This window comes from Camellia sinensis, chromosome 7 (genome assembly GCF_055761805.1).
Source record: "Camellia sinensis isolate YWXY chromosome 7, ASM5576180v1, whole genome shotgun sequence".
Lineage (NCBI taxonomy): Eukaryota > Viridiplantae > Streptophyta > Magnoliopsida > Ericales > Theaceae > Camellia > Camellia sinensis.
Genome location: NC_138967.1, coordinates 53,505,793 through 53,529,572, shown reverse-complemented (window position 1 = coordinate 53,529,572; position 23,780 = coordinate 53,505,793). Strand labels below are relative to the sequence as shown.

Genomic DNA, 23,780 nt, shown 5'->3' with positions numbered 1-23,780 from the left:
CAATTCATTTTTGCTCTGAGCATTTTACTTTTGTTCAAAAATTTATATCCAAACGATGCAAATGGTAAGATTTATTGGGGGTATGTGAATAGAATATTTTTCATTTCATACACAAAATTACAAGATTGCCCCTTCTACATTATTGTGAATATGTTTTTGGTATATAATCTGAATAAAGTTATACTCATAAATTGATATATCAATTAGTGCACTAACGGATGATGTGATATAATTTAAAAGGTTTTGAGTCTTTATAGTTTGTATAATGGGTGGGTTGTATAGTTTTAAAATAATAATATTATAATATATGATGGCACACTAATTGATATAATTTTGTTTTGTTTGTAAATTAATTTTATTTCTAAAATTTGAAAAGGAAATACATAAATGTGAATTTAGTATGCAAATGCAATGGTGAATAATAATTATCCAAACCAATGGGGATGTTGAGAAGGCAATGAGCTGCCATTCCCATTTTAAAGACTAACGCGGGATGCGGAGCCAATATTTAATTGTGGCTATGTAACGGACACAACCCCCTTCTCTCTCTCTCTCTCTCTCTCTCTGCAATCTCTTCCTTTCTCTCCCTCTTTCCCAATTCCAGATACTGAATTCAAGAGAGAAGAGAAAGAGGTTGAGACACAGAGAAAATCCCAATACCCATATCATCATCATCATTATCATAATCGTAATCAATCTTTAAGCATAAGCATCATCAACACACATCTCAAATCTGTCAATTTTAATATGACAAAGGCAAATCTATAGCCCCATTAAAGGCATTTCTTGATTCATATCTCTTAACTGTTTTGTGTTTCTTTGAAATGGGTTGTTTTCTAAATTTTGTTTTCTTGTTTCCGTTGTTTGGATTTGGATGCAGGAATTTGGATTTGGGAAAATTGGCTCTGCAGGATTTGATAAATTTTCTCTCCATTTTTTCCTAAAATGGAGGGATTATCTTCTGAAAATATTCATGGGCTTGTTTTGGCTATCTCCTCCAGCATTTTCATTGGGTCTAGCTTTATTATCAAGAAGAAAGGTCTTAAAAAATCTGGGGAAACTGGAACCAGAGCAAGTACAATTTCTTTTATCTTATTCCTTTTATTCTTTTGTTTGTTTCGAATTTAAATACATAGATTTGTATATACATTTACATATCTATAGGCTTCTGTGTATTCACACGCCAAATCAAAAACTTAAAAGTAGATACAGAAACATGTGTGTGCAGATGTGCTTGTTACTGTGTTATTGAACATGCATACATCGAATTGTGTGTGTAAAACCAATATTCATATTTGTGCATGTATGTGTTGTTAGGAACGGATACACCTAACCGGGGTTGTTGAGATACGAAACACAAATAGAAATGATCATGCATTTTTTTCCCTTTAAATTTTTAGTGGGCAAATGACGATCAAGAAAGATGCACACATTGAGATAGGATTATCATATTCAACATTTATGTATACACAATAAGGGTTTTGGTACAAATAGTTTTATACTTGTTTGGTTTACAATGTTATTAGAATATAATGTGGCAAAAACAAGGAAGTAAATAATAGAATTTAGGGAAGCCCAATGAAAACAAAGCTCCTAAAGCTCAATAGAAGTAGCAAACTATATATATATTTTTTAAAAACTTTTTGATGTTTAGTACAACAACCTATCCCAACTCTTTGGTTTTTCCTGTAATTTTTTTCCCCCAGGAAATGCTAAATGTTTTGGGGAAAAAGTTCATAGAAATGTGTGAAAATGTATAGAAATATGTGAGTTTTTAACTATTTTGGCATTGTCCCCACCCTAAGGACAGCATGACTGTTGTTAGCTAGCTTAGCATGACTCTTTCTTTTTAAATCTCTGTTATGTTGGAAATATACAAAACTCCTTCTCTATTCTTAAGGGGCATTCTATTAGTTAAAGTCAATTAGAGTACTTATTTTTGGAAATCCATGAAGACCAAATTTTTCTTTAGGGGGTTTTGGGGAGGGGTGGGCGGAGCTCACTTGGCCTTATGTTGGTTCATATCCTCTATGTCCATTTATTATTTTGTGCTCATTTGAGGTTGGATACCTAATTTGGGTTGACCTTTAAACATGTAGCAGTGGCTGTACCATTAGAATGAATCTTTACAATCGGTAAAACTGTTTTGTTGTTGTAACTGTGTCATCTTTTCGTTCAGGTTCAGGAGGACACTCATACTTGCGGGAACCTTTGTGGTGGGCTGGGTTTATAAGCAGTAAGTACTAATAAATTGTTCAATGTTTTTTTGAAAGATACTTTGCGTAATTGTTTTCAATTCAAGTGAATTTTTTGAATATTGAATGATCATCGAAAGATTGCACTATTTGGATTCGAATAAATTTGGTCTTTTCATTCTAGAAGATAGAAGATATGAATGTTATCTCTTACATTGTGAACAATGTAAATCTTACTTTACATTTGTCCAAACTTTTGATTGCATTGACAATATTGCTCATCTCTTGATGAAGGCCAATTTAATAATATTTTTCTTTTTCTTCTTCACCTTTTATATAACTTTTGAACAAAATGGTCCCTTCGTTCTAATAGGTAAGGTTAATCCATAGCGACTTGGGTGTCATGGGTTCAAACCACAAAAATAGTCTCTCTGCACATACAAGGTTGTGTACACCTGACCCTCCCCAGATTTGCAATGATGGGAGTCTCACACACTTTCAAGTCACGGGGTAACCACTTTGTGCACTATGCCAAAGGTTAGGTGTGTACCCAATCTTTTCCCTCCCAAACACATATTAATGTGTACTAATTGGGCATTGTTTTTACTCCATCTTTGTTTTCAACTGGCTGTTGTACAACTTTGAGCAAGCTTAGGACAACACATTGACAACTAGGGATTTACTCCCCACTAGTAGCAAGCCCAAGATTAATATAAGGCAGCAGAAAAATTGGACTTTTGAGGCTGAATTTAACTGATTTTTGTGGCTGAAAGATGGAAACAATACCAAGGATTTTAGGGTTTTTATGTAACAACTAGAAGGGTAGGGTTTCGAGAATAAAACGACAAGAATTTAGGGACTATTTTGGGTTTGTTCCTACAATACCTGTGAACAGTAAAATAGAGTTGTTTGGGTTCCTAATGTTTCAAGGACAAGAGGCCTGAGAAAGTAATTTAAAAAGCTTGTCTTTAATGGTGGAAAGGATGATAAATAGCTTTCGTGTTCAAGGGCGGAATGAACCATACTTGCCGAAGATGAAGATGATAGAGAGTGGGATAGCTAAATGTATAGCAATTGTTTTAATAGCGTCCTCAATGATTGGTCTCAAAATGATAATCCTAACCTAAAGTAATTTTGGCATGTTACAGTGCTGAATGATTTAGTTAGGCCATCCTGTTCCAATGGTGAAAATATCATTTACTCTATAATGAAAATTATATTTGTGGGTCCCATCATGGAAGTGGTATAGAGAAAAAGATTTTCCAAATTTTAGCAATGCTATAATTTGACAAAAGAAATGATAGACGATTGAAAATAGTTTTTTTTTTTTTTAATTTTAATTTTGTAGAAATCTTAGCAATTTTTGATATTAGCAAATATTTTAGCACACCAATAGAGATGCTCTAAAAATAGACAGTGCTTGTATGTTATTTTCAAACTAAAAGTAATGACCAATTCTTAATGGGAACTAACAAGTAATTTATAACTTTAACGTGGCTTTAACTTGGCTTTAGCGTGATGTGCTCCTGTTCACCATTTTACCTTATGAAGTTCATTTTATTCATGAAATACTAAATTAAGACTTGTAAGAACAACTCACAAATTTACAGGAAAATGTGGAAAAATTAGCACACCTTAAAAACCACTTTGAAAGTCTTATGAAAGCGTGGCAAAAATCAGCTAATTGAGCATACTTGATTTGGACTCCAAGTGTAATGCCCAGGTTTTGGAGTAATGATTTAAATATATACAATTGTTTGGCCTGGCCACGTAGGCTATTAGAAAAGTGTTGAATAGTTAAATTTACTCCAAAAGTGTTGAAAAGTCAAATTCAATATTTGGTATAAAAATTATATTGAATGAATGGCGCCCATTTATTTAAAAAAAGGACACGTGATTGGAAAATGTGATTTTGGCTAAGAAGTACGGACACTTCTAAGAAAGTGACGTATCCGTGTTGGACACCGACACTCTTTGGACACTTCTCCGACACGTGTCTGACACTCTTCAAAATGTGTTCAACACTCTTCAAAACGTGTTCGACAGTCTTCAAAACGTATCCTATTTTTTAATATTTTAAAAAGACCCAGACACTATTTGGACACTTGGAGAACACGTGTGTGTATCTCTTATACACACGTGTCTATCAATTAGACACATGTGAAATTAATTATAAGTTTGAACAAAACAACTTAAGATACAATAATAAAACAAAAGTCATATAAATTTATAGGAATTAGTGTCATATTGCATTTTTTTATTATCTTTGAATGATGTATTCATATATATATATATATATATCATATAATAAATATATAGGAGTATATATTTCATGCGTGTCCCCCATGTATCATGCTTTGCATTTTTTGAAAATTAACGTGTCGGCGTGTCTGTGTCGTGTTGCGTGCCTGTATCCATGCTTCTTAGGATTTTGGTCAAAATCAAGTCAAGGGTTTAAAGAAATTTCAGTGGCACGCCCGTAGTAAATCAGACCTTCAATCATATTGGCCCAACGTGTATATATATGCCTGTCAGCAGCATACAATCACTCCCACATCCAAGTATTCATAATGATAATTAATTAAAACTCACTTAGGATAATTATGCAAATCTCCAAGATATTACATGCCTACATATATATATCAAATTAAATTAATACAATCCCACAAGGTTATATAAGCAAATTTAAAAGGAAGGAGCCAACACATGTCCATACAAAAGGGTTTATAATCCTATAATGATATAATTCCCCATGGCACGAATACATTCAAAATTTTCACAAAAAGGAGCTCTCTTGTATCCTACATCATTTGTGGTCCATGTGGTACAGCTGGAACCTTTAGTAATAAAGGGGTGAGCACTAATATGCTGGTTCTGTAGGAAATGTCTAACAATCCTTTGTATTCCTATGGTTGGCATGTGTGAGTGAGCATGGACACAAAGTTCAATTATATGGTTCAAAACAACATTTTATATAGAAAAGATAAAATTACCACTTACTATCTTTGAAACCCGACCACTATTTTAAAGAAATAAATTAACTTCCTCATTTTCCCCAAACTCAATTCAATACAAGTTCATATTAAAACCACCATACTCAATCACACTATTCACACCCACCCAGGATTTGCATGCCTTCCTCGCACCTTGCCTTGGCATAGGTCGAGTCTTCCGGCTTTTCCCATTTATTTTTGCACAACCAGATGTTTAAGGGCACAGTTTTGTTAGGTAATGATTTGGAAGGTTTGTTGGGACTTTGTTGATAGTTTTTGGGATAATGCTGATATCCCAAATATGAAATTCATTTACGTGGTTAGGATTTAGTTTTGCCTTGTGTGTACCACTGTAGTCATATGTTTCACTAATTATGCTTTCTAAGTTTCAGTTAGATACCAGGGTCGTTGGTTTGGTTCTATAAATATAACTGCAGTGATTCTCATTTTGAATATCTGAATGAGGTTGTTCGGCTCTCTTCTTTTTGAGAGTCATTTATATTGGAGTTTTATGTCATATCATGATTAATTATCCTTCTTGGTTACTGTTATATCCTTAATTATGAAAACTATTTTGGCGTTGTCTGTACTACGACAGAATTCTCTAGGTCTAATCTTACGTTATTTTTAAGCAAGCAGTGATGAATTTCCTCCCTTCGCTTCCAGTTTTCATCTTTCTAGCATTGTATGAAAATCCACTTTTCTAATATTGTATCTGTTTTAATGCTGAGTTTTTATGACTTGTAGTGATTATCGGGGAGATAGCTAATTTTGCTGCTTATGCATTTGCTCCCGCAATTCTCGTAACTCCTTTGGGAGCTTTAAGTATTATCGTCAGGTATGTCATCAGATAGAATTTAAATAGAAGATCCAAAGAGAATCCTTTTGTTGCATACAGCAGAAATAATATTTTTAATCTATACAACTTTCTATGCAGTGCACTGCTAGCCCATTTCATTTTGGAGGAGAATTTGCACATCTTCGGTATGGTTGGATGTGTTCTCTGTTTAGTGGGCTCTACCACTATTGTTTTACATGCTCCTCAGGAGAGAGAAATAAATTCTGTTAAGGAAGTGTGGCACCTAGCCACCGAGCCAGGTATCTAAGAAATGACAATGTAGTTGCCTGAATGGGAAAATATCAAAAAAATGTACTTATAAAGACAGATATCAAGACCATGGTAATATATATATATATATATATATGTATAGATGAAAATGTAGAAAAAATATCAAAAAGATTTTTTTGTTTGCTCTCTCTCTCTCACTCTCTCCCTATTCTTCCAAACCCTAACCACCATTACCATCACCACCAATCGCTGCCACCACCATTCGCTAGCCGCTAGCAACCGCCACCCTCTTGAACCACCGTGACCCCATGACCAATCACAACCCATATCCATCGCCACCACTATCAACTACCCACCTCCACGCCACCCAAACTCGCAGATCTATATCAGATTTGTGGTTGTTTCGATCGCATAATGGTGGTTTCGTTGATCGATTTTGTTAATCATGCCAGTGTTATAGTGGAAGGGAGAGAGACTGGAGTGGTGATGGGTTGGTGAAGAGGGGGGTGGTGGTGATGGTTTTGGAGACAGGTGAAGGGCGAGAGGCTGGGGTGGTGATGGGTGGCGGTGGTTTGGGTTGGTTTTGGGGTGGTAATGGTGTGGTTAGGGCAGGTGGCCGGTGGTGGTTGTGACTGGGTGTGGTGACGATGGTGGTTAGGGTGCTTGGTGGTGGCGGCGATGGTGGTTGGGGTTGCTTGGTGGTGGTGATAATGGTGGTTAGGGTTTGAAAGAGGAGAGGAAGAGAGAGATGGCAAATAAATTTATTTTGCTAAACAAGGCACAATGTTTTTGACATTATTTTGCCAAATCCATCTCCATTGATGTTATTATTTTGTTTCCATCAAGTTGAAATTAGTTTGTAGAGTTTCCATTTATTGATATTTTTCCCTTACTTAATTGCCTGGTATATATCTTTACATTCTACTTTGTAATCCATACTCTTTGATGTAGGTTTTAAGAAACTTGGTCTTTATAATTTGCATAAAGTTGTCAACATTAATTTTTTTGTATGTATGTATATATATTCCTGATCTTAAAGTTATGTTTTGTACTCATTAAAATATGCACAGGCATAACTCTATCGTAGACTTTAGTTCCTTTACTACTGCTTATGTATATGTTCTAGATCAAATCAAGGCTGATGCCTAGGGGATCAAGTACCCAGAAGCTATACCTTTCTCTTCTAGTTTAATGAACCCTTTATTTAAACCCCCAAATAGTAATATTTATATATCTATAATACTTTGACTAAAACATTTGTTTCAGATTTGTAAATTAAACTGAAATAGCGCATATGCCATTGGAAAAAAGATAATAGCTCTGAGACTAACGCATAAATGGTAGATATGATGGTGCTATTAAACAACTCAACTAGATGATTCTTAACAGATTTACAGTACACTATCATTGTATTATCTCTAATATGTCTCAGATACATATGAACCAAAATTAGGGCATCATAGGACATGTGGAGTACATCAATCTGAAATGTTAGCCTCACTTAATGGAACTATTCATACCTTCTTGTTTACACTATCCTTACATCTTTATATCTAAAGATGAAATTGTTTGACTGACAGACAGTTTTTGTTTTTCGGTATCAACAGGTTTCCTTGTCTACGCTGGCATAGTTTTTGTTGTCGTTCTTGTCCTCATTTTCCTATATGTGCCACGTTATGGGCGAACCCATATGATCGTTTACATTGGAATTTGCTCGCTTACAGGCTCTCTTATGGTTCGCACACTATCTTTATAATCTTTTATGCATCTAGACCATAGTTCTGCCCTCAGTAGTTCTTGTACACTAGTTTTTTCTTCTTTTATGTAGGTTATGACTGTGAAAGCTGTGGGAATTGCTTTGAAGCTCTCATTTTCAGGATCAAACCAATTTATCTACTTCGAAACATGGTTTTTCACTTTATTTCTGATTGTTTGTGGTATTTCGCAGGTGAACTATTTGAACAAGGTAATTGATGCTCACTGAAAAGCTTATACTATGGTAAATTATGATATTGCTTTGAAGTATATAACATAAAGTCAATGTTGTAGTGCTGACTAATATCATGCATGCATGCGTGCATGCTTGCGCACACACATGGACAGAGATCCAATTTGAAAGCCTTAAAACTTGAAGGCATGAGGAAAAGATGGATTGGAAGGACTGCCTATTTTTGAGTTTGATATGCTATAGAATCTTGAATGTAGGCTATTACAACTTTTGCTTGAATCGGGTTGGAAAGAGATTGAGAGAAGTGGAAGAATATTATTAGGAAGAGGGAACTGAAGGGATGGAAGATAATTGAGTGAGGTCATATTGGCAAAATTAATTTGGTTTCGTAAGCTTTGATAACTTCCTCCCAAAATATTTCATCATCACATTGTTACACAGTCTTGGGTAGAACTCACTCCAAAAGCTAACTATTAAGGTGACGGTGCCCTCACGCTTATGTGTTTAATATTACTTTAGTACTCAGGCGATGTGGGAGTTCGCTTCACACCCCCCCACATCCAATGTGCTCACTCGGCAGCACCTGCGGCTTGTAGGCTAGGGACATGCACCCTACCCATCCTTTAGTACTCTGGTTCTAATACCATGTTACACGGTCTTAGGTAGAACTCACCTATAAAGCTAGTTATTAAGGTGAGGGTGCCCTCATGCTTGTAGGCTTAATATTATTTGAATACTCAAGGCGATGTGGGACTTCGCTTCACAACAACCATATTTAACGAAGCCATATTGAATGGGTTGGGTTTATGTTCAATTAGGTTTCCGTATACCTTACCCAAATTCTACCTGATTTGATATTTGGTAGAACTGCTTGCAGTGCATAAAGGTGGGAAACGCTGTTGGTAACTCTTTAGGTATCAATTCTTGGAAATCCACTGACTGTTGCTTAACTTCTTTTCAAATATTAGAATCCTCTTCTTATGGTCATTCACCATGCTTCTACCACCAGCATATATTTCATAATTGTTTCTTGTTTCTTCTCTTCAACTTGTTAAAAATATTTGTTGGATAATTTATGGAGGTCACCAACTCTTTGTCCTTATTGAGGTGGACTATGTCATGATTAAGCAATCACGACATTCTGATTAGTATTGAATATTCAATGGGAAAACTTGACCCTGCATTTCATCATAGTTCTTTCCGAAAGTGCACTAAGCATTGAACTTCATTAACAATTTATATATTGAACATTGCTATACAAGTCCAAAAAATTAGACCCAATTTTCAAGCTCAATCAATTAGGATATCTAAGGTAACACTCTCTCTCATATCTTCTCAATCATCAACCAATCATATCAGTTACACATCATTGGGACTATGAGTCTAAAAAGTGGGCTTATGTATCATTTTCCTTATATATTTTAATTTCATATAAAATATTAGTGAATTTTGGTACGTCTCGATTTTCCTAACCACAAATCTCTCCCCATTGGTTAGTAACATTTCCTCTTTTGCTGCTAGTGAGATAGTTGAAGTAGACGGCCAACTTTTGTTGACTCCTGATATCCTCGGTTGAGTCCACTGATGCTTTCTTACCCAGATCAGGTTATTATGGTAACTGCTTTCTGTACTTTGTTGAGCCCTTTGATCATCAAATAAGCTATCAAGAACTCCATACTTTTAAAGGTGTAATCATGCCCTTCGATCTCTTGCATTTCGCAGATATGTGATCCATGCAGTCATTATCTCATTTGAAGTAGATAAAACTTCTTCTTGAGCTATATGTCATGATCTCATTTTAAAGAGAAACATGAAAGATACAGGTCACAAGCTGCTTTTATTTCATGGAGGTCAACAAAAATTAGCTATCTTTAAAATTAAAGAACTCCACAGTCAAGATTTATTGTTTTAACCTTGAAACTGATGATACAGATCATCATGTAATTGGATGACACTTCTGTCTCAGTTTCATATTGTCCAATCTGCCAAATTTTGGCTTAGTTGGTAAGTTTGTTCCTTCTCAAAGCAGATCCATTCCACCACTAATGAGTTGTTCCACCAAACATAACCTTCATGAAGTGCACTTTGTCATTCGCGTATACAATTGCTTGTCTTGAAAAAAGATGATTGCTTGTACCCTACAGCTGAAGTTGCACGGCCCTATCCCCCCCTAATAAAGATAGTGACCGGCCAGTAGTCTTAGACTACCGAGGCCTAACCAAAACCAATTCCTATAATATTTGGGCTATAATCTATTTAAATAGCTGAAACATTCAATTTCCTTAACCTAATTATCTCACAACCATCTATTCAGAGCAAGTGCTTAAATAAATGAAATGAAACATTTAGTGTTCTTTATTGTACCTTCCAAGGCTCAAACACAAAAAGAGTGCATAATTTTACATAGTGAAGAACGACTTGTTTTTTCCAAAACTGAATATATACAAGTTTTCAAACTTCTTCTATCCTACAACTAGGCATACAAGTCGCCGCATTTATATACTTACGCACTTAGCATGGAATCCCCGGTCATCAAGCCTCACCACTATTACATACATATATAGAAAAGGGTTGAGCTAAAACCCCCCAATGAATAGTGATATATCAAAGCCATTTGGAATAAACAAGGATATCTCTAAGCAATTTATCATAATTAAGGAGAAGCTTATGGAAGGTTAACTTGTATTGGATAGATAACATGTCATAGGCATTCTCATTCTCAAAACAATGATCATGTCCATCTAGAGAATACTAAACTTAACTGGGTTGACTCCTGCTATGTCAAAACCACCACAAGTGGTAAGAGCTCTTCACAACAAAACTGTTAGTATATTTTTACATCCCCTAATAGTATTTGGGACCAAAATTGGAGATGGCATCTTTATACATTGAACTTGGCAAATATATGATATTTTTAAGTGATAAAACATTTATTATTCGAAGAACATAGCATGAGTTTAAGTTCCAAAGAATTTCTATCAAAAATAAACTAAGATATATCACCACTCATCACCTCCTCTCAAGAGTAGGTTAGTTCCACAAAGTAACTTGATGTAACTTGCTTTCTCATTGTATGTTCGCCCTCCTCTTCAATGTAACTTGTGAGTTTGTGTGTTCGCCCCGTTGTATTTTGTTGGGATTGTTAGCCCTCCTCTTCAATGTAACTTGCTTTCTCACAAATTCAAATAGTTGCAATGTCCTGCAAAGAATTCTATTATTGAATGTTCTCTTATCAATTTAGCCTAAAAGGTAGTTTATTCAATTATATATTTTGGCAAATGTGTAATCTTTTTTTTTTAATTTTTCATCTTTGCAGGCACTAGATACATTTAATACTGCTGTTGTTTCTCCTGTCTACTATGTCATGTTCACAACCCTCACCATCATAGCCAGCATGATCATGTTTAAGGTGATTCAACCCATATGTTTCTGGTTTCTTTGAATAGCTTTTCCTTTTTCCCATGTTTTATCAATATTGTTAATCTTAAATAGGGGGATTTTATATGGTCACACTTGCTGAGGTTTTGTTTGTTGACAGGAAACTTTGCATTTCTTTACAATATATTATCATCATCATATGCACATACTTTTTTTTCTTTTTCTTTTTTCTCTTCTTCTATTCTATTAACCGGAAAACTTTGCTTTTCTCCAAAAAAATTATCATTGAGTTTCGACCTTGATCGTAACTGCACTTAAATACTTTTTTCTTTTCCCTCCACAAATCTTTACTCAAACCTTTGATCAGTCACAACCTAAATAGTTACCTTTGTCAGGAACTAAAATTCCAACTCCTTTTTAGGATTAACACCCCTGGATACCAGTGGAACTAAAGCTTCTTGAAACTTTTCATATTTGGTTGCTTAAGTTTCCATATTAGTTCACTGAATTTTATAAAGGGTAAATTACAAATACACCCTTGAGGTTTATGAAAAATGCAAATTATTCCCTCAAGTTTGAAAAATGACAAATAGTTCCTCATCAGAGTCTGTCTTAACATAACTACCAGAAAATGCAAAGGTGCCCTTTAATAGCAAAAGAAAAGTACCCTATTACCCTCATCTCATTCCTCCCCCAATCCCCCACCCATTGTCTGTGGCTACCACCGCCACCATATCAACGAGCCATTTCTATCCCATCATCACGCACCACATTTTCTGTGTAAAAATCCCTCAAAGGAAGTATGCCAAGATCCCCAAATTCAAGTCCCTAGCCATTTTTCACATTCTATTACCAATTTACCGTATAACCAACTTACAATATCATATTCTGTTCCTTGCAAATGTTTAATCAAAACCTAAATCACTGTACAAGTGTTTTTTCTCTTCACTCTTTCTGTGTCTTTGCGATTGATCACGGACAGCTTCACACTCTACTATTATGTTCCACCACCAATTTTCTCCCTTCTCTCGAATAACCTTACTCCTCCAATCTTGCCCTTCTCTCTCCATATCATTCTTGTACATTTCTCCTAAACCCGTTAATGTAGAACGGCGTAGGGGAAAAGAGAGAACCCACAAATTGGCCACATTCTAAACACTCACAATATTATAAATCAAACCCTCAAAAGTTTTAATACAAAGCCTAAAATTTATAGGCCAACAAATGTAATTGGTAATATTTATTATTTTACTATTATTTAGTTAGAAGTTAAATAACAAATAGTTTAGTTATTCTTTATTATGTTTTCAAATAGAATTAGGATTTGGTATCCTATTACGTTTTTGGTTATTTGGCCTATAAAAATTAGGCTTTGTAATATTGTGAGTGTCTGGATAAAAAATTATTCAGTTTTTTTTTTTGGAGATCTATAAAAAATTATTCAGATTTTGATTACTAATATTGTGAGTGTTTAGGCTATGGCCAATTTGTGTGTTCTCTCTCCTGTCTTCCCTACACCCTTGTACATCACCGAGACTCCGCTTGATCTTCATCAAAATACCTACTTTTCAACTATCTCCTGAAACCTATCAAAACTCACAAACCAATCCAAGCCTCGGCCTCACCACCTAATTGACAGTGAACTCACCATCCACCACTAACACACAACCATCCTCATAATAACCCATACAAAGGTGGGTTGATGGTGTGGGTGGGCGGGTTTTACCAGTAGTGGTGGTTGATTGTCATTACCAGGAACAGTGCGAAGCAGTTGTGGCGGAGAGAAGTGTTGAAGAGGAGGTTGTTGTGGGTGTTGGGGGTGGATTGTGCAATGGTGGGGTGCTGGTGCAATCTAGGTCCAGTGAGAGAGAGTTACCTTCTACTATTTGAACATGAGCTCATAAGCTCATATAATGAGAGATCAGGTTTTGCTTAGCACACCTAATGCACAATAAGCTTTGTTAACATGGAGATTAGAGAAGTTTATAGCTTTCATTACTTTGGCACAAATGATGGGTGACAGAGAGAGGAAGAGGGGGAGAGTGAGACTAAAGGGCGATGAGAGAGAGACAGATGGGGTCATAGGGTTAATTTTGGAATTTTGAAAAAATTTGTTGATGCCATCACTACATTCGGTTAGGTCAATTAACGGTGGTGGACTAACGGAGTGGGGAAAGTCTAACGCAATTTAAAATCTTAGGAGGTGGGATCTATTTTTCAGAACATGAGCGAGTCAAATGTATTTTTCCTAAATCTTTGGATTGTATTAGTAATTTTCCCTTTTGTAAATGACTGTAAATTGTATATATTCTCTTGCATAGTATTTCCAAAGTACTTACTCATAAAATCATGTTTTCTATGTTTTTCTTCTCTGTGTCGAACTAATTTATCAAGGACAAACATAAATAAATATATATATATATATATATATTGTGATTGTGTAGCATTCGCACTTCTCACTTCTCACTTCTCACTTCTTTCATTTTTTTCATGGTTAATGGATTTTATCTTAAGCTTACGGTTAGTTTTCTACCTTTCGTGGTTATGTATTCAGGAATGGGACGCTCAAAATGCAACACAGATAGCAACTGAACTATGCGGTTTTTTGACTATTCTGTGTGGGACATTTCTTCTTCACAAAACCAAGGATATGGGAGGAGGAAGTCCAAGTCAAATAGCCATGGCAAGCCCTGTATTTCACACAGTTCCGAGTGTGAACATGAACGGGGATGCAGACTCGAATTCAAGACCTACGCAAATTTGAAATGTTTAAACAATGATGTTGACATATCGTTGTCTTAGAAAGGGGAAAATTTGAAAATCTAAAGAAGCTCGTCACAATGTAAGAGGAGAAACCGTGTTCTCGACGATACAAGTTGGGTCAAAATGTAAAAAAGAAAGAGAAAATCATTTCATGGATTCTGATAAGTATAGGGATATGATTTGTGTTGAAAATGTACGTTCTGTTGTCTCACTTAGCAATGGGTTTTTTAATTTTTTGGTCTTTTCGTTAATACATTTTATAGTGTGAATATCTTGGAAATTGATCAGTAAATGTTATGGGGGGATTTCTTTTGAAAGAAACTACGGATGTGAATGAAGAAATCTATACAAGTATTCTATGTAAGTTGGAAGGGAAAGTTGGCATCTTTAACAATCTTGTTCAATCAACCTCATGGTGGATTTCTGACTCCATATCAATATTGATTGAAAATTTCTCAACAGTTGCATTCAATGTTAGGATTTGTGAAAGCAAAGCTATCCCATTCACTTTTAGTTATCTATAATTTCCTTTTGTTTTAGAGCTTTTAAGAAGGAACATTTAGCTTTATGCAACAAAGTGAGAGGCGTCACCATTGATTCTTTCCTATCTCTGAAATATTCAGCACTTTGCAGGTCCATATGTGTACAACTTTTGATAATAATTGACCAAAAGCAAGTGTAGTTCACCAGTTCCACCGAATGTTCCTATCTTTCGGCAAAAGATAATATGAGTGTGCAGTTATGCTGCAGATGCTTCACCATAGAATAGATTGTATTTGTAGTTTGTCCCCTTCATCTTCTGTTGGATTTTAATACAAAAAGCTATGAGAAGAAATAGTTTTTGAATATTTAGACAATGACAGTTATCATATGATTTCATCTAATTAATTACAAGTAGAGGTGACAAATAAAAAGATTTAGATGGGTCAAAAAGATTTATGATATAGTAGATTGAACTCATGAGTTTTAAGGTTGCCATTGTTTTTTGAAAACATCGGAAATATTATATTAATAAAACAACAAGAGTACATAAACAAGACCTCAAAGGGTCATCCCAACCAAACAACAAAACAAAATACAAAAAACAAAAAGAAAATCCGCAAAAAAAAAAAAAAAAAAAAAATACAGTTGCGATTTAGGAAAAACCATCGATCTGCTCAAAGATATGGTTTGGAAAACAAGATCTGATTGAAAGCTTGCCCTCCCCGTCAACATTGTCCCTGTCGCTGCTGCCCATTGTGGATGCATGGGTCAACTTGGCTGTGTCCACTTCAATCTACATGTACAGTTTAAGATGGAATTTCACTCAAATTTGTTATTTTAAGTAGTGATTTTTGTTAATTTTAATTGTATTTATTGTGATTTGTTAATTTTAATTGTATTTATTATATTTTCTCAAATAATTTTATAAAATGCAATGATATTTACATTTCACTTCTATTTTATTACACTTTCTATTTTTCCTCTTTTATGTTAAAAATATTTTAGATCTTTAATTATGGCGATCAACTTGGTGTCTTCGAGAATCTCCAATGGAATGAATGATTGCCAAATTATTACTTTCAAATCATGTTACAACGTTGCTTTCCTAAGCCAATATTTGTTTGTCCCACCAGATGGTGTGTACCAGATTTACCATAAATTTGCTTTTATGATACAATAAAGCATGATCTAAAGATTTGTCTATTGGCATCTACATAAACAACATACTAGAATGCACTTGATATGATTAAGAGAACAAAGACAACTGATAATCAAGTTTGTGAAAAATGATTATATAAAAAAGAAGGAAAAAAAAAAAAAAAAAACTTGCTTTAGAATGCTTTTAATCAAAAAATCAAAATTGAGAGAGAGAGAGAATGGTTGAATGTAATATGAGTTTTGGACGGAATGAAATGGTTGGGGATGATTGTTAGGATTAGTCTAACCATGCGATATTTATTGTCACGCAAATTAGGACATCTAGATTTGAGGGTGCATATAACATTTATCCCACATAAGTGGAGGGGATGATTGTTAGGATTAGTCTAACCATGCGATATGTGGTTTTTATATAATTTAAGTTAGTTTATACACGTATTTTGGTTAGTTTAGTAGAATTTGAAATAGACTGAAAAATTTAATATGTGTAAGATTTGATTACTTAATTGAATGAAACTATAATTCTTAAGACTATAATAAATAGCCATGGGGCTCTAGGTTTTGATGACGTTGAGAGTAGTGAGAAGAAAATAGCGATGTAAAGGGTGAGAGAAAAAATAATTTGAGGACACCGGGGTGAGCAAAGGCTTAACTACCCTTGAGTATAGGGTTCAGGTAGTGATGTGAGTTTTTTTTTGAATATTTTTACCATTCACATGTATAAAATCTCTCTCGTAAGAATGTAGGCAATTTCGGGTCAAACAATGTAAATCTTTGTGTGATTCTATTTTTGCTTTGGTGTGTGTGTGGGTGTGTTTTCATTTGTGTTTGGTGGGATGTGGAATAAATTCTAACATCGATAGGCCTAGATGAATTTAATCAGATGGCTTATGACTCTTTATCGCTCCAATTCAACTCAGATTAAAAGTTGGTTACTAGATTGGAATGTGTACAGTATGGATTGTACATTACACCAAATGGGTGTATGATTGGATGCACCTGATGACAATCGAGTGCGATTTGATCTGTTCGATTGCATGTATACTAGTTTAATGGCTGCGATCGCACCATTCCAAATTGGATACACAACTATTCGATTGGTTGGTTGACTCACCAAGTGATGTGCTATATCACTGTTATGCGAAGTTGACTGTACTCCATGTAACTACTGCCACAATGGATCTACATCATGTCATGTATTATAGCGATCCCAGTTTTGACCCGACTCTGTGGTATTCCGGACTCGGGTTTAATGCTTTCATTTTGTTGTTTACTTCTTCCTTCATTTGTATCTCTTTGAAATTGGCCTTTGGATTATTGTGGTTGTGTTTGGAACAGGTTGGTTGCTTGTTTTTCCCAAACCTTGTTGTCCAGATTTTTGCTCATTCACTCGAGCTGCCATTCTTGCGCTCGAACGGGTTGTGTATATTTTGGTCCTCCGCTTGAGCGGCCTTTTTTGCGCTTGAGTAGGATGTGCAAACTCTCAGTACTTTGCACGTCTGCAAAAGTACTGAAGGGATGTTCTTTACGCTCGAGCGGTGTTTCCTACGCTCGAGCGGGTAGACTCTCGAGCGTCCTTCCTTGCGCTCGAGCGGAACCAAACTTTGTGTCTGATGCTCGAGCGTCAACTTCCCTGCTCTAGCAGACTGCGTGTATAGCAGATCGCGAAAAGCACTTTTTACATCACTTTGTCATATCTTTTCATCCTAAACCTTAAAGTTGAGAGCCTCTTTCTCTAAAATTTACCTTCTCTCTAGATTTCCACTTAGATCTAGTGATCTATCCACCCTACTTCCTTTGATAAAAGGTAGAGCTTCTCAAGATCTTCATTTTGAATTGATTGAAGTTGGATTTTGACATTTTTGAAGTTCCATCCTTGGTTGGCTCATCTTCTCTTTTTAAGGTAGGGATTTTCTACACTTTGTTATGAGTTTTAGCTTAGTTATTTGTGATTGTGTAACAATGGTGGTATTTGGGAGTAATTTAAGCAAACCTAGGGTTTGGGTGAAATGTAAAAGAGGGGTTTTTGGTGGAAATGAAATAAATGAACATGGGGTTTGAAAATGAAGTCTTGTAGTGTCAAAATGGCTGATTTTGGTACTTGGGTTAATATTTAGAAAAAGTGGACTTTTGCCCTAAAATGACTATCACATCTATCTTGTATAAATAGTTGAAATTGGTGTTGTAAACATGGAATTGAGTGAGTATTGGAATGGATGGTGGAATTAAAAATGAAATGCCTCACATCCTTGGAAATTTTGATCAAATTATCTGTCTTGAGATTGTATATCAGTTTAGAAATATCTGTATTGGGCTATTGGTAAATGATAGCTTTGATTGTTGTAGAAATTGCATATGGATTAGGTGAATTGCAACTAGTTCATGGTTGAATATCATTCAATATGATCATGCTGTGAATACATTGTATATGTATGATTATTTGGGTGGAAAAAAGGGATGTACTCCGTGTGTGATTATGTGTTTATATACATTGCATATGTATGATTGTTTGGGAGGAGAAAGGGGATGGACTCCATTATAATTAAGTTGGCCAGAGTGTCCTAGATGAAAGTCCCAAAATTTATATATGGGTGCTGATCCCGCGGACGAAATATCCGTAAAATGGTAATTGGGAGTGCTTGTGTGTTGAATGTAAAATTGTTGAACCATTTAGTTGTAGTCTCATTTGGACTGTTGAAAAATAATAAAGTTGGCTCATGTATTGAAATGTATAGAAGGGAAATGAAACGAAATATGGACTTGATAGTTTATGACTATATAAAACGTGAATGTTTTATCACTAGTATTGTACATGCACATTGCACTTATATTTTTGTTAAACCTTATATACTGTGTTAGATTGTTTCTACTGGGCTGTGGCTCATCCTATTTGGGAAAAACCATTTGTAGGAAATAATGGCATGCCTCCACCAAGGCAATAGCATTGGAGGGACTTCTTTTGGAAAGCAAGGGCTTCTATGTTTTGTTTCATTACTTGTGTAGCCTAGGGCTTTAATTGTAAGAGGTAGTCTCATTTTGTTGTAACCAAGCTAAGACTTGGAAAGGTGTAAGCCAATAGGGTGTTTATTTATGTTAAACTTCTTTTGTATCATTAACTCTATGTAATGAAATGACTATTTACTCTGATGTATGTGGTGATTAACAAATGTTTTGGGTTGCATTTATTGTATTATTTTGAGGGCGTTATAATGGACGTAAACACTTTCATAACAAGTAGAAAAGCGCATTGTGCTGATGCGTTGGTACCAAGTACAAAGTACGCTACATAGCTTGCTGCCTACGCTATGCATGCATGCATGTGGTGAGAAAATCCATTCTTATTGTGCATGTGCATGCATACTAATATCCTTTCCACAATTCCATGGTCAAACGAATATTTCATGGATCATTTTATTAAGCAGCTCGGTGTTGAAAATAAGCTGGTGATCAATGATTGTGTTCATTATGATAGATTTGAGATTGTCGACGACATATCTAAAGATGGTGAGACGCTTTGGTAGGAAATGATGATAGATCTAGCGAGGGTAAATGGTAATAGAGATGACAATAAGAAATGGTGGTAAAGTCAATAACGATGTTGGCAACGATCTCCACAATAAAGAGAGGGCGAGAGAAGAGATCGTTAGAGAATGATAGAATCGATGAGTAAGCTGCCGACAATCTCCATTATAAGAGAGAGCCGAGAGAAAGAGATGGTCAGAAACATTTTTAGAGGATACTATAATGGATCTCTCAATTAAAACATTGCTATATATATATATATATATATGGAAGTACAAAATTATCCATAAAAAAATGTGAAAATAAAATTTATGTCTTTTACAAAAGAGAAACATGACATTGGAAGAGTTTAAAAGATAGTAAACATTTAGCTGTCCTTAAAAAAAAAAGAAAGTATATAATAAATTTTGGGTCATTTTTTGATAAATTATCTTTCTAAGTATTTTATTCTATCTAATCTATATTCTTTTTGAGTATTCCATTACGTCTGGTTTAATATAATATGACCAAATTATCATTTTTAATTTTTTGCATATGTTTCTATTTTAGAAGTAATACGTAATAATAGTCTCTCATTTTATGGAGAAAATCTCTCCCTCATTTTAAAAAGAAAATCTTTTCCTTATTCTATGGAGAAAATCTTTTCCTTATTCTAAAGAGAAAATCTCTCCTGCATTCATGGAGAAAATTTGAAATTATAAATTTTGAACCTTTTTATAATTTGAAAATTTTAAAAATAACGTAACAAAAAATTTAAATGAAAATCAAAATACAATGTGAATATTTACAGTCAATAACAAACATACAACTAACTTTTTTAAAAATAAAACACATACTAAAGTACAATATGAATGTTCACAATAAACAATAAACAATAAACATACAACTAACTTTTGAAAAAATAAAATTCATACCAAAATACAATGTTAATGTTCACAATTTATAATTAACATACAACTAGTTTTAAAAAAAATAACTCATACTAATGTAAACATTTACACTGCAACGTAAAAATATAAAACAATATTGAAAAAAGTAAAAATTAACTATTTTAATTGCTCAATGGTAACAAAAATGATAGTTGCAACTAATAAGCATAGTAACAACTCACCTCTGTTGCCTCATGTTCAACACTTTTTGAGAAAAAAGATATTTGAGGCTCTTGTGATCTGTGTACAATTCAAAGTACTCCCTAAACAAGTAGTGTCGCAACACTTTCAACGCTAAAACAACTGCTGCCAACTCTAAGTCATGAGTAGGGTATCATCTCTCATGAGGTTTTAATTATCGAGAAGCATAAGATACAACCTTCTGATGCTACATCAACACATATCCCAACCCAGTTCCACTCGCATCAGTAAACACTACTAACTTTTCTCCTTGTACCAGTATAGGTAACACCAGAGCTGTAGTTAACCGCTGCTTTAACTCCCGGAAAGCTTTCTCACAATCTTTTGTCCATAAGAAATTCACATTTTTGCGGGTCAACTTGGTCATGGGTACTGCAATAGTGGAAAACTTCTCTATAAATCTCTTGTAATAACTAGCTAGTCCTAAAAAACTTCTCACATTTGTAGGGTTCGTGGACTACTTCCATTCTTTGACCGCAACAACTTTCTTAGGATCTACTGTTATCCCTTGATTGGATACAACATGTCCTAAAAATCAAACTTCTTTCTCCCAAAAGTGACACTTACTGAACTTAGAGTATAACTGCTGCTCCCTCAAAGTCTGCAATACAATTTTCAAGCGTTCTCTGTGTTCCTCCTCATTCTTAGAATACACCAAGATATCATCTATGAGATAATCACAAACTTATCTAGATATGGTTGAAAAATTCTGTTAATCAAGTCCATGAAATAGGCAGGAGCATTGGTCAAACCAAAAGGCATTACAGGAAATTCGCACACAACCTATACTGGGTTCGAAAAACAGTAGCGGTATACTTTCTTCTAACACACCCATCTGATGGTAACCCGTTCTGAGATTAAACTGAGAGAACATGGCTGCCCCCTTCAACTGGTCAAACAAGTCATCAATTCTAGGTAGTGGATAATTGTTCTTGATAGTCACCTTGTTCAACTCTCTGTAATCTATGCACATACGGAGAGTGCTATCTTTCTTAGAGACAAAGATCGCAAGTGCTCCCCATGGGGAGTTACTTGAATGAATGAACCATTTCTGAAGCATCTCTTCCAGCTGTTTTTTCATCTCCACAAGCTCCTTAGGCTCCATTCTGTATGCCGCCTTAGAAATCGGTGCAGTTCCTAGCATTAGGTCAATATGAAATTCTACTACCTGTCGAGGTGGAGGTCCAGGTATCTCCTGGAATACATCCTCAAACTTACGCACCACATCTACCTCACTAATATCCTACTTAGGCATTTCTACCAAGCATAGAAAACTCGTCATCACCGACTCTTCTCCATTGCTAGAAGTGTAGGTAAGCCGTGCCATACCGAGAATATCTATATTTACAGTCTTTCTAGCACAATCTAGAGTCACAAAGTGTTTTCGCAGCCAATCCATACCCAAAATAATTACAAACCCCTCAAACCCTAACACAATTAGGTTCGTATACAAGACTTTGCCCGCAAAGTCAATCTCAAAATCTTTACATATCTCATAAAGAGTAACTGCCCCTCCTAAAGGGGTCTCAACACGAATAGGTCTGGACAAGGAAATAGTTACAATATGTTCTCTTTCTACAAACTGTGTAGATATAAAAGAATGAGAGGCACCAGTTTCAAAAAGTACTCTAATGGGTTCTTGATAGAGATTAAAAGTACCTTGCACTTTGTCAGTTCCTGGCATCATTGCAAATGCCTTGGCCGGAGCTGCCTGACCTTGTCGCGCCTACTGTCTCTGAGGGTAATCCTTGATTACATGCCCCAACTACTAACACCCAAAACACTTCCTATTGATCGGTTGAGGTGCTACTGGTCTGAAAGGTGGGGACCTTTCTAACTGAGATACAGGAGGACGATAACCTCACTGTGGCACTTGCTGCCGTTGTCCTTGATAACCTTGTGGGCGTGAACTACCCTGTCTCTGATAATAGTGCCCTTGGGGTTAGAAATTACCCTGAGGCCGGAAATTACCCTGAGGTCTGAAATTTCCCTGACTACCCTGTTGCTGTGGCCTCTGAAACTGCTGACCTCTATGCCCTTGATCATAGTGTCGGTATCTGTTCCTATCTCTCTGCTAGAAGTGACTCTCTCTAGAAGTCTCTCCGACCTTGGCCTTTCCTTCTTTAAACTGCTTCTCATTTTCCTTATACTTTAGTGCCAAGTCAAGAACTCTGTCAAACGGTTTAGCATCAAAAGGAATAAGAGACTTACACAGGTAATGATTCAATCCCTTAATAAACTTCTCATTCTTCTTCTCCTGCGTGTCGACCAAGTAAGGGGCATAACGAGACAACTCATTAAACTTGGTGACATACTCAATCACTGTTCTACCCTCTTGAGTCAACTTAAAAAATTTATCACTTAGTTGAGATCAAATAGCAGCAGGAACAAACTTCTGGTCAAAACGAGTCTTGAAATCAGCCCAAGTCAAAGTCCTCAAATCTAGACCCTCTTTCCACGAGTTCCACCAAAATAGGGCTTCTTCCTCAAGCTGATGTGTAGCCAACTCTTGTTTTGAACCTCGGTGAGCTACATACGACCAAGCACCATCTCATATTTCTGAACCCAAGCGTCAGCTGCAATGGGTCCTCCATCTCTAGAGAATTTTTGACCTCCCAAAGAACCAAAATCTTTGTTTTTCTTCTCAAATGGATCTCCCTGCTGACTTTGATTATTGTTCTGCACAACTTAAAGTAATTGAGCCATCATCTCTCCCACATTAACCTGCATCGTGTTGGTTGCCCCGGTAGTAGCCGCCGTTGCCACTGTCGTTGCCGTTGTCGCTGCCGCTGCATTAGCAGTTGTTTCTTCCCGTATACCATTGGGCTCAGTGCTTCTCAAATTATACCTTCCAGCCATCACCTTCAAGTTAAACACACAAGAAGAATTCGTTCATAATTACTTAGAATAAATTCAACCACCAACCTAAAATAGCTAACCCATGTTTCCACAATTCGAGGATCACTGATACCAAACTGTCATGCCCTAAAATTTGGACAATTAAATATTAAATTAGGACTAAACCCCAATTAATATTCCATCATCCAAATCCTAGGGGTGAAACAAAAAAACTAAACGCCAACCAAACCATTCACCATAATTTCATAACTGACCAATACCTCCAACATTAAAGTAACAATA

At 35.5% G+C, this 23,780-nt stretch overlaps 2 protein-coding genes across 8 annotated transcripts; one reads left to right on the top strand and one right to left on the bottom strand.

The window, feature by feature from the left end:
* Positions 1-464: 464 nt before the first annotated feature.
* LOC114321865 (putative magnesium transporter NIPA2) lies at positions 465-14,667 on the top strand. 7 transcript variants are annotated; one of them, XR_003650459.2, is made up of 10 exons: positions 639-779; positions 881-1,075; positions 2,180-2,236; positions 5,936-6,026; positions 6,126-6,286; positions 7,865-7,992; positions 8,086-8,223; positions 9,727-9,810; positions 11,522-11,614; positions 14,138-14,667. XR_003650459.2 is itself a non-coding variant. In XM_028269100.2 (9 exons), the coding sequence occupies exons 2-9, from the start codon at positions 946-948 to the stop codon at positions 14,345-14,347; spliced, it is 1,008 nt and encodes a 335-aa protein (XP_028124901.1). In that variant the 5' UTR covers positions 465-779; positions 881-945; the 3' UTR covers positions 14,348-14,667. The 7 variants fall into 7 exon arrangements, 5 of the variants coding, with proteins under 5 accessions (XP_028124901.1, XP_028124908.1, XP_028124905.1 ...); XR_003650461.2 differs by having other exon boundaries at positions 9,727-9,819; positions 14,138-14,176; XM_028269100.2 differs by lacking the exon at positions 9,727-9,810 and having other exon boundaries at positions 465-779.
* A 6,159-nt stretch (positions 14,668-20,826) lies between these two features.
* Positions 20,827-23,498, bottom strand: LOC145795812 (uncharacterized). Its single transcript, XM_082880724.1, has 7 exons — positions 23,364-23,498; positions 23,187-23,318; positions 22,747-22,983; positions 21,925-22,221; positions 21,456-21,834; positions 21,207-21,305; positions 20,827-21,011 (listed from the first exon to the last, which is right to left on the bottom strand). The coding sequence occupies exons 1-7, from the start codon at positions 23,496-23,498 to the stop codon at positions 20,827-20,829; spliced, it is 1,464 nt and encodes a 487-aa protein (XP_082736850.1).
* Positions 23,499-23,780: the final 282 nt, after the last annotated feature.